This window comes from Ambystoma mexicanum, chromosome 8, assembly GCF_040938575.1.
Source record: "Ambystoma mexicanum isolate Mex_15411 chromosome 8, UKY_AmexF1_1, whole genome shotgun sequence".
NCBI classification, from domain to species: domain Eukaryota; kingdom Metazoa; phylum Chordata; class Amphibia; order Caudata; family Ambystomatidae; genus Ambystoma; species Ambystoma mexicanum.
Window position 1 is genome coordinate 172,026,396 of NC_090929.1, and position 17,597 is coordinate 172,043,992.

The 17,597-nt window shown below is 48.4% G+C and overlaps 1 protein-coding gene across 5 annotated transcripts in view; it reads left to right on the forward strand.

Moving 5' to 3' along the window:
* GPSM1 (G protein signaling modulator 1) overlaps positions 1 to 17,597 on the forward strand; it is a 1,136,422-nt gene that overhangs the window by 550,469 nt on the left and 568,356 nt on the right. For all 5 annotated transcript variants that reach the window (XM_069609568.1, XM_069609567.1, XM_069609566.1 and 2 more), the window contains exon 8: positions 2,965 to 3,073. In XM_069609568.1, coding sequence (XP_069465669.1) covers positions 2,965 to 3,073 — 109 coding nt within the window. The remainder of the gene's footprint in view (positions 1 to 2,964; positions 3,074 to 17,597) is intronic.

Below are 17,597 nucleotides of genomic sequence, written 5' to 3' on the forward strand. Positions count from 1 at the left end.
TCGGAAGAAGCAGGACGCCATCGGAAGGGAAGCAGGACGCCATCGGAAGGGAAGCAGGACGCCATCGGAAGGGAAGCCGGACGCCATCGGAAGGGAAGCAGGACGCTATCGGAAGGGAAGCCAGAAGGGAAGCAGGACGCCATCAGAAGGGAAGCAGGACGCCATCGGAAGGGAAGTAGGGCACCATCGGAAGGGAAGTAGGGCGCCATGGGAAGGGAAAGCAGGACGCCAACGAAGCGGAAGCAGGACGCCATCGAAGCGGAAGCAGGACGCCATCGAAGCGGAAGCAGGACACCATTGGAAGGGAAGCAGGACACCATTGGAAGGGAAGCAGGACGCCATTGGAAGGGAAGCAGGACGCCATTGGAAGGGAAGCAGGACGCCATCGGAAGGGAAGCAGGACGCCATCGGAAGGGAAGCAGGACGCCATCGGAAGGGAAGCAGGACGCCATCGGAAGGGAAGCAGGATGCCATCGAAAGGGAAGCAGGACGCCATCGAAAGGGAAGCCGGATGCCATCGGAATTGAAGCAGGACGCCATCGGAATTGAAGCAGGACGCCATCGAAAGGGAAGCAGGACGCCATCGAAAGGGAAGCAGGGTGCCATCGGAAGGGAAGCAGGGTGCCATCGGAAGGGAAGAAGGGTGAAATCGGAAGGGAAGCAGGGTGCCATCGGAAGGGAAGCAGGGTGCCATCGGAAGGGAAGCAGGGCGCCATCGGACGCCATCGGAAGGGAAGCAGGATGCCATCGGAAGGGAAGCAGGGTGCCATCGCAAGGGAAGCAGGGTGCCATCGGAAGGGAAGCAGGGTGCCATCGCAAGGGAAGCAGGGTGCCATCGGAATTGAAGCAGGGCGCCATCGGAATTGAAGCAGGACGCCATCGGAAGGGAAGCAGGATGCCATCGGAAGGATAGCAGGATGCCATCGGAAGGGAAGCAGGACGCCATCGGAGGGGAAGCAGGACGCCATCGGAAGGGGAAGCAGGACGCCATCGGACGCCATCGGAAGGGAAGCAGGATGCCATCGGAAGGGAAGCAGGATGCCATCGGAAGGGAAGCAGGATGCAATTGAAAGGGAAGCAGTACGCCATCGGAAGGGAAGCAGTACGTCATCGGAAAGGAAGCCGGATGCCATCGGAATTGAAGCAGGACGCCATCGGAATTGAAGCAGGACGCCATCGAAAGGGAAGCAGGATGCCATCGGAAGGGAAGCAGGGTGCCATCGGAAGGGAAGCAGGGTGCCATCGGAAGGGAAGCAGGGTGCCATCGGAAGGGAAGCAGGGTGCCATCGGAAGGGAAGCAGGACGCCATCGGACGCCATCGGAAGGGAAGCAGGATGCCATCGGAAGGGAAGCAGGGTGCCATCGGAAGGGAAGCAGGGTGCCATCGGAAGGGAAGCAGGGTGCCATCGGAAGGGAAGCAGGGTGCCATCGGAAGGGAAGCAGGGTGCCATCGGAATTGAAGACGGACGCCATCGGAAGGGAAGCAGGATGCCATCGGAAGGATAGCAGGATGCCATCGGAAGGGAAGCAGGACGCCATCGGAAGGGAAGCAGGACGCCATCGGAAGGGAAGCAGGACGCCATCGGACGCCATCGGAAGGGAAGCAGGATGCCATCGGAAGGGAAGCAGGATGCCATCGGAAGGGAAGCAGGATGCAATTGAAAGGGAAGCAGTACGCCATCGGAAGGGAAGCAGTACGTCATCGGAAAGGAAGCCGGATGCCATCGGAATTGAAGCAGGACGCCATCGGAATTGAAGCAGGACGCCATCGTAAGGGAAGCAGGACGCCATCCTGAGGGAAGCAGGACGCCATCCTGAGGGAAGCAGGAGGCCATCGGAATTGAAGCAGGACGCCATCGTAAGGGAAGCAGGACGCCATCCTGAGGGAAGCAGGACGCCATCCTGAGGGAAGCAGGAGGCCATCCTGAGGGAAGCAGGAGGCCATCGGAAGGGATGCAGGAGGCCATCGGAAGGGATGCAGGCGCCATCGGAAGGGAAGCAGGCGCCATCGGTAGGGAAGCAGGCGCCATCGGTAGGGAAGCAGGACGCCATTGGAAGGGAAGCAGGACGCCATTGGAAGGGAAGCAGGATGCCATTGGAGGGGAAGCAGGCGCCATCAGTAGGGAAGCAGGCGCCATCGGTAGGGAAGCAGAATGCCATTGAAAGGGAAGCAGGACGCCATTGGAAGGGAAGCAGGATGCAATTGAAAGGGAAGCAGTATGCCATCGGAAGGGAAGCAGTACGTCATCGGAAGGGAAGCCAGATGCCATCGGAATTGAAGCAGGACGCCATCGGAATTGAAGCAGGACGCCATCGTAAGGGAAGCAGGACGCCATCCTGAGGGAAGCAGGAGGCCATCGGAAGGGAAGCAGGAGGCCATCGGAAGGGATGCAGGAGGCCATCGGAAGGGATGCAGGAGGCCATCGGAAGGGAACCAGGACACCATCCGAAGGGAAGCAGGACGCCATTGAAAGGGAAGCAGGACAAGAGTGTTAAACTTTACGTACTTGTTTTCTGCCACTATACAAACTGAAGTCTTTATTTTTCTAGTCTGTATTTTCGCTTTTACCTGCTAGGCCTGTATGTGGCAAATGTTGGTTATTCCAGAAGAGTCAGGGATTTGAAGTATGAGAACTCCCTTCACTGAAGAGTCAGTGTTTGGATGTACGTGATACGCGGTTTGATGCATATCATTAAAATGAGCAGTTGTGGTCGTCATACCCTAGACCAGGCTATTGATACCGCTAACTGTCCCCCTAGACCAGGCTATTGATACCGCTAACTGTCCCCCTAGACCAGGCTATTGATACCGCTAACTGTCCCCCTAGACCAGGCTATTGATACCCCTAACTGTCCCCAAAGACCAGGCTATTGATACCCCTAGTTGTCTAGGCTGTGAAGATGTTGTGAATCAGTGTGTGGTTGTTGCATTCTTGAAGCTGGATGTTCTCTTTCCGCTTGCAGGGTTGGAGAGGGAAGAGCTTGCTGGAGTCTCGGGAACGCCTACGTGTCCTTGGGGAGCCACGAGCAAGCCTTGCGGTTTGCAAGGAAACACCTGGAGATCTCTCGAGAGGTAAGTCTAACTCTTCTCAGGAAGATTTGTTATAAAAACACTTTGAATCAGACTACTTCAAGACGAACTTCTTATGAAAGCTCGAAATAACCAGCTGTGTCGTAGGCAGATCTGGCGATCTTTTCTCACTATAGCCCTTGCTAGGACATCTCTTCTGAAGAACATGGTGTGTCTAAAAACATTCACTTGCCCCATGTGTTTCCATTTCACCCACTTTCTCTTACTCATTTCGTACATTCAGGAACACTCGACTCCGACTGACCGTGGTTAACTCGTATGCAAGGCATGCTTAACCGCATCAGGGACTCCTGCCACTGGAAGGGGCCACAAAAGGAGTGGCTGATGCCACGGCGTAGATGACCATGATCTTTGGAAACCATAGGGATTGTGGCAACCTTTCTCATCCACGCCCTCCACGCTTAAGGCTCCATACATAGATAGGGAACCACAAAAGAGGCCCCCAGATAAATGGACTAATGTAAAAGATGGTATCTGGTCTTTCCATCTAATGCCATTCCATCTAATGCCATTCCATCCAATTTTTTCCATCTAAAAACTTTGCATCTAATGCATTTATTTGCGTGGTAAAGGGTTAATTTTTGTTTAGGTGAATTTTAAAGGGTAAAAAACAGGGGTTGGGGGGGACCCCCCAAAAAATAAATGCAAACATTTTAAGATGGAATAAATTTGATGGAATGGCATTAGATGCAATGGCATTAGATGGAAAGACCATAAACCATAAAAGACATTCTCACCACACCTTGGCCACCACGCCCTTCCATTCTAGAGGTCTACAAGACTCACAGGGCTCAAACCTGCGTAGTGAAAGGAAGCCTTTCCACGCTGAGTGGAAACATGTAAAAGTCCTTTGCAGCACGCATGTGTTTATAAAACCTACCATTGACACTCAAAATGAGGAATGGCACCCTTCGATATTTGGTTTGGTGCCCTCAATGGGCAACCCCTGCGTAGGAACCTGTCTATTTGATGACTTCTCACATTCATCCCATTGCTTCAAGCTCCCTTTTCCCTAGTTCTCTGTTTCGTCTTGTAGTTCCAACCCCTCCCTGTGCCCAAGAACGCTTCCGCACACTTGCTGACCTTGACCCCCCTCCGTTGGAATCTTCTTCCTCTTCCTCTACATCTATCACCACTTATTCCTTATTTTGCAAATCGCTGAAGCTACATCTGAACCAGCACTAAGTTCAGGCCCCCAATGTCAATCTACATGTTTACTATTGTACCGTTATATACTTTTTGCTATGTTAAGCGCTTTGGATTAAGGCGCTATATAAATACCAAATGAATACAAATAGAAACACAATTAAGTGAGGGATTGGCAATACACATAAACAATGTAACTTTCTTTCTATCTGCTAAAAGGTAGAGTTTTCAGCATTATTATTATTATTATTTTTATTATTATTAGGGTATTTATTGTGCGAGGACCTAGCTCCGGGAAGCAACACAGCGCTTTTCAAAATCATAGGGGGAAGAACACAGTGAGGGAAGCAGAGGAACAAGGGAGCGGGCAGCTCACAGGGGAGAACGAACAATTGGCAGCAAGGGATCTGCAAGCAACTAGGGGGGTAAACAATGGGGCGAAGATCACCGACTCTCGGAGAGGGCGGGAGTGGAGGGTGTGTGGACCAAGGCATTAGGGTTGTGCCCTGCCTCATGTTTGAGAAGAAAGGGCTGCAGACAGTTACTCTGCTCCGCCCACACCTTTACACAGGACCATGGATGTACCCCCCTGGTCATGTTACATTTGCCAGGGGCAACATTATTCAATGTTAGAATATACATCTTGCACCCATACGAGTAAGGGAAGGCATTTCCATGAACTCTGCATGCCTAATCTTCCACTAAATGTTGTGGAAAGAGCAGAGACTTTCAGGCCAAACTCCATGCAGAATGGGACGCCAGCAGATTGTTTGCAATGGAGAAATATATAATTGTATTTTTCAGTCCTCTGTTTAAAGGATGGCTGTTTCTTCTATGGCAAAGATAGCTCAAGTCAACCAGGTACAGCGACCACGGATCACCTACACCATTGCCCCAGATGTAAGCAAGGCTCAGAAACTTATTGGCACATCGTATGGTCTTGCCCGATAATACAGGAGAACTGGAAAGAAGTAATATAGGATCAACACATTTGTAGGGGGCCAGCTGGACTGTTCCCCCAAGATATGTTTGCTGGGGGTGGTGCCAAGGGGGAGCCAGAGGCAGCGGCAGAGGAACAAGATGGCTGCCTTCTTGTTACTGCTGGCATAACGCAGGTCGGCAATTGCATGGAAATGCGCAAAGGGTCCCATGGTGACACAGTGGCTGGCCGATGCGCAGCGATGGTTAGCCGCAGAGCAGCGACTAGCACAAGACATGGGAAGGAAAGAAGGGAGGGAGGGTCAAGGGTGGGCATGGGATATGCTTCTGGATGAATTGCAGACGTACCCGGACGATCCACCTCCCTGAGTTATGGGACGAACTGGTGAAATAGGGAGGGGACGAGACATAAGGCGCCAACACCATGGATTTAAGCTTAAGTGAAACGGATGGGGAGATGTTGGGCAGGCATGGGTGCAGGGACGGAGATGTCTGGGTATGCGGCAGGGACTGGGCTGGATCAGGGTGGGCAAGGGAGGGGGGGTCAGGTGGGTGATGGGATTTGTTGCTGTTTGATTGTTAAAAAATGAATAAAGAGACTTACAAAAAAAGTTACAGGTACAGAGACACAAGCAGAGGCGCACCAAACAGTGCCAGATTGGCTCCACAAACATCAGATCAGACCCCATTTCAGTGGAGGGCCCCCCAAAACGGTCACTTGGCCTGAGCCGCACACCTTCGTGCACCAGCTCTGAATGGCTTTTCTGAGAAGCAAACATTGTGCACTAGTTTGCAGGCGCAGGCGTGTGCTAATCTGATTGAACTCTTGTGCAGGGAGGAGCCAGCACCAACCAACGACAAACCGCACAAAAGGATAGTAGTGTTAATTTATCAGTGAAGTTGAATACTTGTATTACTTGCTTTTTGATACTTGCAGTTCTTTGATGATGGGGAAAAGACAATCTACAGGCACTATAAAGCAAAGTGATGGGCCAGGATCCTGCAAGTGACACAGGACAGCATGAGATCTCTGGCCAGACCACACATTCACAGAAGCTTCTCAGGAATGACTGATCAAGCTCCTAAAACCCACTGCAAGTGATCTCCGGCGCGGACGGTGGGAGACCTTAACGATACCAAACTAAGTAAAGTAGAGACAGGAAGTGTAGTAAGAAGCAAACGTGAGTTCAATGCAAGAACCTGGATGAGCACCAGACACAGTAGCATTAGTATTCAAACTGATAAAGTCGAAGATTTACCAGTGATTGCGAAGTAGGTGAGCGTTGCTAGGTTTGGAAAAGATCCGGGGCTACGCTAATGTCAGGACTGTCGGAACTCAAGGCTAGCTAGCTTTTTGGTTGTAATCCCTGAGCTTTTATCCAGGACTACAACCAACAGATTCCGAGGCTACAGCCCCCTCAGCCCCCGCCTAGCAACGCCTCTTGGAGCTGGCACAGCTCAGAATCCAGAAGCTGGAAATGGGGGTCCAGCAGTAACGTGGGGAAGGATTGATCACCCAAAAGGGGCGATTCATGTGGGCCTATGGCTCTCTGATTTTCAAAGCCAGTTGGTGGTAGTTCAACATTTGATTTGCATTATTTCGTGACTCTATGATAGCCCTGGTTCCTTCCTTAGCTCTGAAGGGTTGTCACATAATCTGCTTCTAAACCGCTGAGGGTCGTCCCGTCCTCATGCTCAAGCCTGGGTGAGCAAGTATGCACCCTCAGACTATTCGATTACTAGACACGCTTTGCCTATATTGAGGTTGGGACGAGTGACCGAGCTGCCAGGCTTGTCAACAAGCAGAAACTGCCGCCATATTCTGGGTGCACTTCATTGGCCAGCCCCTCTGCATGCTGTAGCAGGGCGTGCTGCCAGGCCTCTCGTTCCGGCGCTGTTCTGGTGAGGGAACTGAAATGAGGCAGCAAGGTAACCCTGACTCCCTCCCTGGTCTTGCGCCACATTCCTGGGTGGCACTGGTTCCCCAAGAGTAGCACAGACCCCATCATTGTAAGAGTCAGTCAGCCAGGACTCTGGGGGCTACATTGTCTTTGTCTTCATCTGGCTGCGCCTGCTGTGATTGGAGCTCTGTGCCTATTTGAGCCAATCATATCGCCGGCAGGCGAACGCCACGCCAGCCCTCCCACTAAGGCCTCCCAACAAGGCTTCCTGTCCTGAGCCTGAGTCTCCCCCACATGATTCCGGATACCTGGAGGATCAGGATCCCCCTGCCACTGCTGGAGCAGTGCCCCTTCTACCCCAGGTGAGGCCAGGGATGCATTCCCTCAACTACCAGGCCACCACATCTACCCGCGACGCTTCCCGACACGAGCAGATTTAAAATCTGCAAAGCGACCGTCATCGCGTCTCCAGAGGCCATAATTCTGCATTTTATTCAAATATCAATCCACGCTGAGATTTTTGTTTTTTTGCCTCACAGCCTCCATTAGGCTCCACGAGGCAATCGCCATTCAAACATGGCCGTCTGATTTATTTGAACCACAGCCTTGGTCTTCATCTGGGTGCGCCTGCTGTGATTGGAGCTCTGTGCCTATTTGAGCCAATCATATCGCCGGGAGGCGAACGTCGGCCCTCCCACAAAGGCCTCCCAACAAGGCTTCCTCCCCTGAGCCTGCCCTGCCTTCCCAGCTGCCAGCCAGGACCCCTGCCCATTTGCTTTGGGGCAACCCAGGCCTCTATCGACGGTGTGCACATGGTACTCTATAACATCTTCGATCGCCTACTATCCCATATATAGCACACGTATAGCCATAACATATTCCTTCTGTTTGTTCCCTGCTGTTGTTAAGCACATCCAGCCGTGTGCAGCCGTTCATTTGCTTGTTCGCAGTGCCGTATGCCAAATTGACTATGGCGAACACTCCCTGCATTTCACCCACCACGGCCTGTAACCGCGTCTGTGTCCTGAAATTAACTGTACTGCCAATCCCTTCTTCCATGGCATTCTAAACTGTGTACCCTCAACGCCACTGTCTTCCGCACTAGTGTTACCGAGCCAAGTCCATCACACGTTGTTTTTCATATTGGTCACCACGCTATGCCATGATACTGCTTTCATATGCCTTCTAAACGACTGCTAGCATAGTACATTTTGTTGATTGTTCCCCTTCATTGCGGCACTCATGCTCGTTTTGTATGCTCCTGATTCCGTTAATCTGGCTAAACGTTCCTTAAGCCTCATTGTTGCTACTGCATATTAGGTCTAGCGTCTACACGATAGCCCACCCCTACTCCACTCTACGAGCACCGCACACACCACCACATGCCAATTATACCGATCTGTTGGAGGTCGGGTAGCATTCTGTCTGCCTCTTTCCTAATTCGCAATTGACTTGACTGTTAACTGCAGCTAATTATTGCATCCACTAGTCTTGGAAGCCCACTTTCGATTCATTACATCGAAAGTATTTGTACTGCCAATATAATTTACAGTGATATGCTAGCCATGCCGCTATTAGTGCTGTTTCTATCCTCTATGCAAATCTGCTCTACATTAACTACGTTTCCTTTCTGCATTGTGGACAATAGTATACCTTGCTTTGGCAATCAATTTGTTACCTTTAAGAATGGCCTATCCAAACCAGCCTGTCCGCCACACTTTCCGATCACTTGCCCCACTCCATTCCTTCCCACCACACCACCATTTCCTACAGCCACCACCCATACTAGCACCACCAGCCTACATGACAGTACATATTCCAATACTCCTCAGTTCATTCCACCCACTACAGAGCACACTCAAATCCAACCTAATATTGGCAACCACCCCTCCCTCCAGATTCTGGGTGAGACCAGATGTCACTGTCTAAGGTCCCGTACTGAAAGGCAAGATTATAGAACCTCTGCCAACTCTACTGCACACAAGCCTACCGAACCCTGAGAGTCTGTTATCCACACCCTCTCAGTATCACACCCAAGCTAACCCACCTCACTCCTCACCCCAAGCATTCCAATACATCAACCACCCCCAATCAAAATTCTATTACTAACCTCAAAAGGTGCACTCATCAATGCCCGTTCCCTAGGAGCCCATGCCACTAAAATTCATGATCTTCTATTGGACTCGCAACTAGATTTCCTAGCTATCACCGATTCCTGGTTGCACCAAGCCTCAGGCCCTCTTCTCTCAATCGCTATCCCTCCTGAATACACTATACTCAGAGCAGATAGGACTCATTCTCAGGGAGGCAGTGTTGCTACCATTGCTAAAACCAACCTCCACCTGAGAGCATGCCCTATCGACAGTCTTGATGGCTATGAACTCCTTCACACCAAACTTGCTATCAATGATAAAACCACCTTTAACTTCAGAGTCATATACAGAACACCAAACTCAAACAGCCAGCCTGAATTAGACGTCCCCCTTGTACTCGCCCCACTCATCAAACCCAACACCAAATGTGTCATCCTTGGAGACATAAATCTAGGCTTCAATGATAGTAGTGATACCAAAGCAGGAGCCCTCCACGTAGCTCTTAAGGACATTAGTTTCAAATAACTTGTCAATGCCCCTACCCATATTAAGGGTAGAACCCTAGATTGGATCCATACTCATAACTCTACTATAGACATTGACTCTATCTCCCCACTCAGTTGGACGGACCATTTTATCATCCAGTTCACCATTACCACTGCTGACCCTCACCCCTGCTGAACAAAAATCTACACTCACCCACGAAGTTAGAAACCTCTGAAAGCTCACACCTGATAACATCAATCCCTTGCTCAGTAAAGCTCTAGATACTGCGACAACTACCAGTGATAATCCATGTCACCTAGCGGTTATCTACAAAAACTGTCTCACCTCCACAATCAACGCAGTAGCACCATTAACCACGAAAACAAAACGCACTCACAAACGATCATTTAATGAGGACCTGGTTGCCCTTAGAAGAAGGAAACGTGCATTAGCACATGCCTATAGGAAAAACCCCACGCCTGAATCAAAAAACGCCTATCTGCTATCTAATAACAGTTACAAATCAGGCATAATCTCAACCAAAGCGAATGCCTACAATACACGGATCAGCAACGCTGCATCCGACTCAAAAGAACTATTCTCCATCTTGAGAGAATTGGAAAATCCAATCCCAATCGCCAACCCTACCAAACTGAGCAAAGATTGGTGTACCACCATACAAAATGCTTTAGCCACCAAAATTAAACAATGAAACTGCTAGAATCCAAAATCGCCACCAAAAAGGATGTACTAGCAAGCAAACCCCCTAGTGACAAACATCTTCTCAACACCGCTAGTATTACCAGCCCTCCCTTTACCTTCACTCCAGTCTCCCAAAATTTAGTCTGTGACACAATTTCCAAACTTAAAGCATCAAATTGCAAAGGAGACTCAGTCCCAGCACAAATAGTTAAATTTTGCGCCCACATTCTCACACCTATCATTACCAATTTCGTGAACGCCTCCTTCAAAGCCAATCTGGTCCCAGCTAGTATGAAAGAAGCATGGGTCACCCCACTACTAAAAAGAAAACACTCTAGACCCGACTATACCTACTAATTACCGCCCAAATAACAACAGTTCCTTTCTTACTTAAAATCATTGATAAAATAGCTTATAACCAAGTCCAATCTCACTTAGAAAATTACCAACTCCTCGGTTCAAGACAATCCAGATTCAGGCCAAACCATAGTACAGAAACAGCTCTATTGGATCTCAAAATCCAGATGGACACCATTAGAGATTCAGGCAAACTATGTATCCTCCTTTTATTAGACCTCTCTGCAGCGTTTGACCTCGTGGACCATGATAAACTCTGCAACACTCAAGCCAAAGACTTTAACTTTTCCATGGATGCTACTATGTGGATTAAATCCTTTCTTTCTGACCGAACCTCTAGAGTCTCTATAGGCAAGTAAGCTGCTGACCCCACCCCCGTCCCCATAGGAGTGCCCCAAGTCTCTTTCCTCTCTCCTACACTGTACAATGCATATACGAAGCTCCTCTTCGCAGCATTAGACGATATGGGTGTCATCTACACCAACTTTGCGGATGACACCCAGATCCTTATCCCACTCTCAGGAAACGACACCCAAAATACCTTACTCATCAACAAAATGTATGCGATCATCTAAAATTGGATGGCCTGAAATAGTCTTTGTCTCAATGATGAGAAGACCGAAATTCTCATAGTGGGATTGGAGTCTAAAATTAGCGCCCTGCACTCCATGTCTCGATCAACATCGATGGTACCATGATACCTGTCCTGAAACAAGTAAAAACTTCATGAGTTTACTTGGATGCTAATCTGTCTATGAATAAACACATTAGTAGCCTTTCATCAACCACATCCTACACAGCGAAACTAATTGCATTAAGTAGACAATGTCTCACCCCTGCAAACTGCGTCACCCTGGTCAGAGCTCTAATATTGTCACAACTTGACTATTGCAATGTATTATTATTAGGCCCTCTAAATCCAATCTAAAAAAATGACAACTCATACAAAATAAAGCCCTCAGAGCAGCCCTCGGCATAAGGAAATCAGACCACATCTCTAAGATTAGAAGAGAGCATCACTGGCTACCAATTGCAGACAGGATCATCTTAAAAACCCTGTGCATTTCCTACAAATGTCAACAGGGCTCAGCTCCCAAATACCTTAACAAAGTTCTGTAAAAAAAAAAACTCCTTAAGAACACTTAGATCCTACAACCAGCAACTACTTGAGATTCCTCGCTACAAGAATACCAAAGCGGGTGGCAGTAGCTTCAAATACTTAGCCCCCAAACATTGGAATTCCCTTCCCAATAGCATCAAAGAAGAGGATTCCTTTTCAGGTTTCAAAAAATCACTCAAAACATGGCTTTTCAAATAGTATGGAGGGCAATAACCCTGAGTGACTGTAAATATAACTGTAACTTTTCTCTTATGTATAAATGTGTAACTATGTTTTGCTTGCCATATTGTTTGAATGAATGACTAGAACGAAACAGTTCAATCCCACTGTGTAACTATGTGAATATTCTGTATGTAATCTTGAACAATGCTTTTGCAACCTCGCTGTGATACCTGGGGGTCTGGGCGTGTAACAAATGTTATAAATAAATAAATAAATAAATTAATTGTTATTGAATATAACATAGTGGAAACCCCTGGAGCTCAGCATTGCACTGAAGCGAAAGGGGATATTCCAAGCAGTAAGACGAGCACAGGCCATTGACATTCATTCTTTAGGGGCTTTGTAAGTCTCCATTGGGACCTGAGGCCTAGGAGGGGCCAGCAAGTAGCAGTATTGCTGAACACTTGCCATACACTCCGAGTCTGCAAGGAGGACTCGGGGCGCATGCACATGTCTGTGCATCCATTCACCTTGATGGTGCAGGCTGATTTGCACCAAATGAACCAGGGTCTGTGTATCTCTCATGTATGGAAGCAGTAATGCACAGCCTTTCTGGAGAAAGACTGGTGAATACTTTCTGCGATTAATAACTCCGCTCTAGTGATAATTTCTTATCCTTACAGTACAAGTAGGACATCAAAAATATCAAAAAGTAGTCTTCATGAATGGAGATATAGGGGAAGCTTGTCGGGACAGGTTACTGAATATTGGCAGGTATATGGTATGATATAATTGATTATTTATAACGTGCTTAATACCCAGAGGTTTCTAAGCGCGGACCCGGGGATCGAACCTGTGTTGCTCCGTGTCGTCTTGCTTCCAAGCCGCGCACGTTGCTGCTGAGCTATCCTCCCTAGACAAATAGAAACCACTAAAGCGCTAACTGTGACGACTTCACTTCTGGGGCATCAGTGGTCCATGGATGAATATCAGTTTCTAAACCATCAGTCAGCCCTACAGCTCTAGTACACCAGAAGGGATCTGAACAGATTGGAACACAAGTCAATTATAAACCTCCTTGTCCAATTTTGGTAACATGGATGGAACAGCAGGCTTATCTGTGAAAGGTTGTGGATCGTTGGTTAGTAGCAATACAACGAAAATACAATTATTACCCAATGACAAAAGGGACTGTCCAGTCAGGGTTGTGTAAAAATATGTACTTTTTTATCACAACAGACATTCTAGCAACACTACGAAATACAACCCACCCTGTAAAGGAATGCAGAGGACAGACAGTTTCAAAGAAGGAAAAGGGGTGCACTCTGGATACTGACAGGAGGGTAGTCGGTATTATAAATAATTGCAACAGTTAAAGGATACTTGGCTTCAGCACAAAGGGAGCAATGGGTCTTAAAATGTCTCTAAGGGCCTTCGGAGAAGGACCAGGTGTACAGAACCACAATGTACCTTGTGCTATAGGAGTTCTTGGTGCTCAACAGGGTTGAGTCGGTTTCAGGGCACTTTGCAGCTTCTGTGACAGAGTTCAAGATGGGAGACAGCTGGGGTATCAAGCGACAAACAGTTCGGCGAGCGAAGCTATACGGACGGCTGCAGACTAGCCTACACGGTGGCTCGGGGTCAGGAATCATTGTCTCAGTGCTGGTCGATGGTTCTGAAGCTCTGGTCGAGACAACTCAGAGATGGCTTTAAGCTACTGCGACGTAACAACAGCCAGTGGTGCAGTCAATTGCAGCTTGAGGGACTCGACTGCCTCGAAAATGTCCTTTAAGCCGGACATCGGTAGATACTCCTCGATGTACTTCTCCAAGGTTCTTCACTGGGCTTGTGTCGTCCTTTAGGGTAGATTGCCCAAAGATGAAGAGTGTTTTGCGCCTTGTCCTTGGTTTCGGGTTCAGAGACTCTCTGGCACTTCCCACCTAGGAAGCTTGCTGGAGAGCGTAACAAGGCACGCTGTGTGCTGGCTGGGTACCCCTTCTGGAGCTACTGGAGGGTCCTCTGGCTTTGGTATCTGCTTCTGTTCCCTGGGAGATGTTTAGGGGAAGGACTTGCTTCCCTCTTGGAGGTCTTGGCCGTCCTTCACTGGCGGAAGATGTAAGGCAGACAGTACCTTCAGCCATGGTCCAATGATGAGTTCTTCCTTCTGCTTCTGGTGAAGCCTTCAAATGATCTGCCAAAAGAGGGGCTCGGCCATCTTTTATAGCCAAATGGACCCCACGGATTGGTGTAGGCTAAGCCTACCTTAATGAACTAATCCTGGGTCCCCACCACAATCCCATGTATGCATGAGGTCATAACAAGAGTGCTTTGCAACAGAAAAGGTAAAGGGGTGAAAACATGTAATACTAAGTCCCACCCATCTTCCTGTCATTTGAGGATCAATGGGTCCCTCTGGTTAATGGAGCTCTCTGTGGTTCGTGATTAAAGCGGTAGGTCTCCCTTGAAGCTGTGCAAGACCAGACTTTCTGGCTCCGTCAAACTACATACTCATACCTTCTGAATGGGGTCCCCCTGCAGGGATGACTACAGTAACCACGCAGTCCCAGACATGACATTTCACTGTCAATCGATACTGAGGACGGCAGCTGGCTTCAGGTTAACACAGTTGGATGTGAAATGTTGTTGGGGTGTCATGTCTCCTTTGTTAGCCTCTGCAGCCAGGCCGCATGGGGGCCTGTTTGAATTACTCTGATTAGTATGCAAATCACTGCCAGCAGCTACACGGCTCAATAAAAGGAGCGGGTGGAACCATGGAGCCTTTGTTAGATAATTAGGCTGGCCATGGCAGGGGGAAGGTTTGGCCATCCTCCTTCTGGAGATGCATTGTGTACTCCACCTGTTAGATCCCAACTAAATATGACAGGGGGGGACTGTGCCTGTAGGCTATGTCCACCCAGAGTGCATGGGTCTATGCGTTTATCGTGGTGTGAGCATAGGAAAATGTGCACGGATTAGCCCCGCACATTTTCCAGAGGTTGATCTACCATCATTCAATTTCATTTAAAATTTCAAAAATCCCAGGCGAGCGCACACCCACCGTGTGGATGGTCGAATTCCTCACACAAGCTAAGCCGGTAGGTCAAACTGCACTCTGAAAGGACATCCTCTAGATTTGCATCTTCGTTAGAATTTTGATCTTAACCTGGTTAAGGAATTGGAATGCGAAATACTGCTGCAATGGCGCTGTGATTCCTAATGCTGGATCTGACTGAGAAAGAGGATGCATTGAACAAATGCACCTCAATTTATTTTGAAAATAGTTTGGGGCACAATAAAGTATGGCAGTAATTCCATGATTTTTCTATGGAATTACTACTGGACTTGTTTACGTTTGCCGCCACTCAGTCCTATGGAATTACCACTGGATTAGTAGTGATTTTTAGAGATTTACCACAAGTGGTAGTTCTGCTGTGGTAAATCTGGCAATTTTTGGAGGTGCATTGAAGGATTTACTGCCAGTTATTTGCTAGAGGCAAATCATCAACTGCCCCTTCAAATTCGGAGTTTAGGGGTTCAGTAAGATCAGCTGTATTTATACTACTGGCAAAAAAGTGGCGCTACAGAATGACTTCGAAAAAACTGTCTACACTGCGACTGCCTAATGCGTAATGAGGCCATTCATATTTTATTTTTAGAAAAAAGTGTGAAGTTTGCCACATCGTTAAAAAAAAAAATGAGCCTACATGTGTGAGACCAGAAGTTGGTCTGTCTGTGCAGGGAAGAGGTTTGCCGCCTGGCCATTCTTGAAGGAGCTCGCAAAGTGCAGCACTTGAAGGAGCGGCTCAAGAGCTCTTTCTCTCGTAAGTAGTCCATAGACGCCCTCATTCGCGGGAAAGCGACCTCCATTAATGGCAGCGGCTGAGCTTCATGCTACCGAATGGAGAGGCTGCGAATTCTTTCATAATGTGTAAGCCACTTAACATTTAATTTTACAGAAAGTGTTTTTTTGCATCAAGAATCCTGTCCTCGTGTTCTTTAGTTATGATTGGTCAGGGGCTACTTGCAACAGCTTCCCACTTTGTGACGCGCTGCACTTGGTGACGCGTTGCAACAGTTGCTTTTATCCATCAGGAAGTTTGTATTTTGGCGTGTGCAGGATGTTGTGCAGACCATAAGATGTTAGTGAGAAAGGAACCACAGCTGCCATGCAGAGCAAATGTAGCAAGTAGACTGCTTGCCAAAAACTCTAATATCTCATTTTGCTTCTTTCAGACACCCCTGGTGTCCTGCATGCGGGCGGGATACTAACCAGACAAATAGACTGTTTGTATTTTCCAAGATCTGAGCTGACTGCGCACTCGACAGTCGTGGCCTTAATTGCTGCAGAAAAAAATGTTTTATATATTTATTTAAATTTATGAAGCGTGCAGCGGCCCTGAGGCATCGTGGCGCTGTTACAGGATATTCTCCTAGATACAGATTACATAAAATCAGACTGATCAGACGGCGTTACAGAGGTTCACAACAATAAGGCAGTATGACTGTTCCATGGTCACAGGGGAACACCTTCAAGTACAATCTACTTACTCGTTACATAAGCATCCAATGGCCCGAGCAAACTTTCTGGATTCTCCTCTTCAACTGGAGAATCCATCCCAGCCAGTACCTTATTTTCCTATCCCTACTAATCACCTTGACTCTATTCAGGACTCTTTTATGAACAAAATAGTGACAGTTCTCGCAAATATGGGAGGCCACCTAGCTAAAGAGACTCCAATATGACTTCCTGTTTTGACGCCTCGTATCGTGTAGGCAGGCTAGCCATAAAACCTGGATTTGTTTTTAAACCTTGTTATGATATGATATGACATGGCATTTGTAACCCGCCTATGCACAAGTGTTTCAAGGCGCGACGAAGCAAGGAAGGGGGAACAGATATGATTATGATATGATGTTACTTATTACGCACTTAATACCCAGAGGTTTCTAAGCGCAGACATGGGGATCGGAACTGTGGTGCTCCGCATTGTCTTGCTTCCAAGGCGAGCACGTTGCCGCTGAGCTATCCTCCCAAGACAAAAGGGAAGACAGAGACAACAGTCTTATTAGGCCAAGTGACATTGAGATCGCGCAAGTGCAGGGGAGGGTGGAGGGAGGAAAGTGCCAGGGGAAAGGGTGGAGGGAGGACAGTGCTGTACATGGGATCAAAACAATAACCAGAAGTGCGGCCAGCAGGTGGCCAAAAGTGCAGGGGGACTGTAGGGTTAGAGATACAGACCCAAGTGAAAGGGTTGCCGGGACTAGGAGTGCAGAGACCTGGGACCGAAATCAGAGTGTGGCCAGGTGACCAGTGCAGTATCAGACAGGAAATCAGCAGGGGAGAGGAAGAGAGAAGGCAGAAGCAAAGAGGAAGGTCTTGAGGTGCTTCCAGAACCAGAGATGGTTCTCCTAAAGTTTCAGAGAGGCAGGGAGGCTGTTCCAGAGGGAGGCCCCAGCCGAAGAAAGAGATCTACCACCAAGTAATTGCTTGGAGAAGCGACTGACCCTGAGGGAGTTGGAGGTGGAGGAGCGAAGAGCTCGAATAGGAAGGTATTTACGAAGAGAGAGTTGGAGGTCTTGAGGACCCAGTCCCCAGAAGG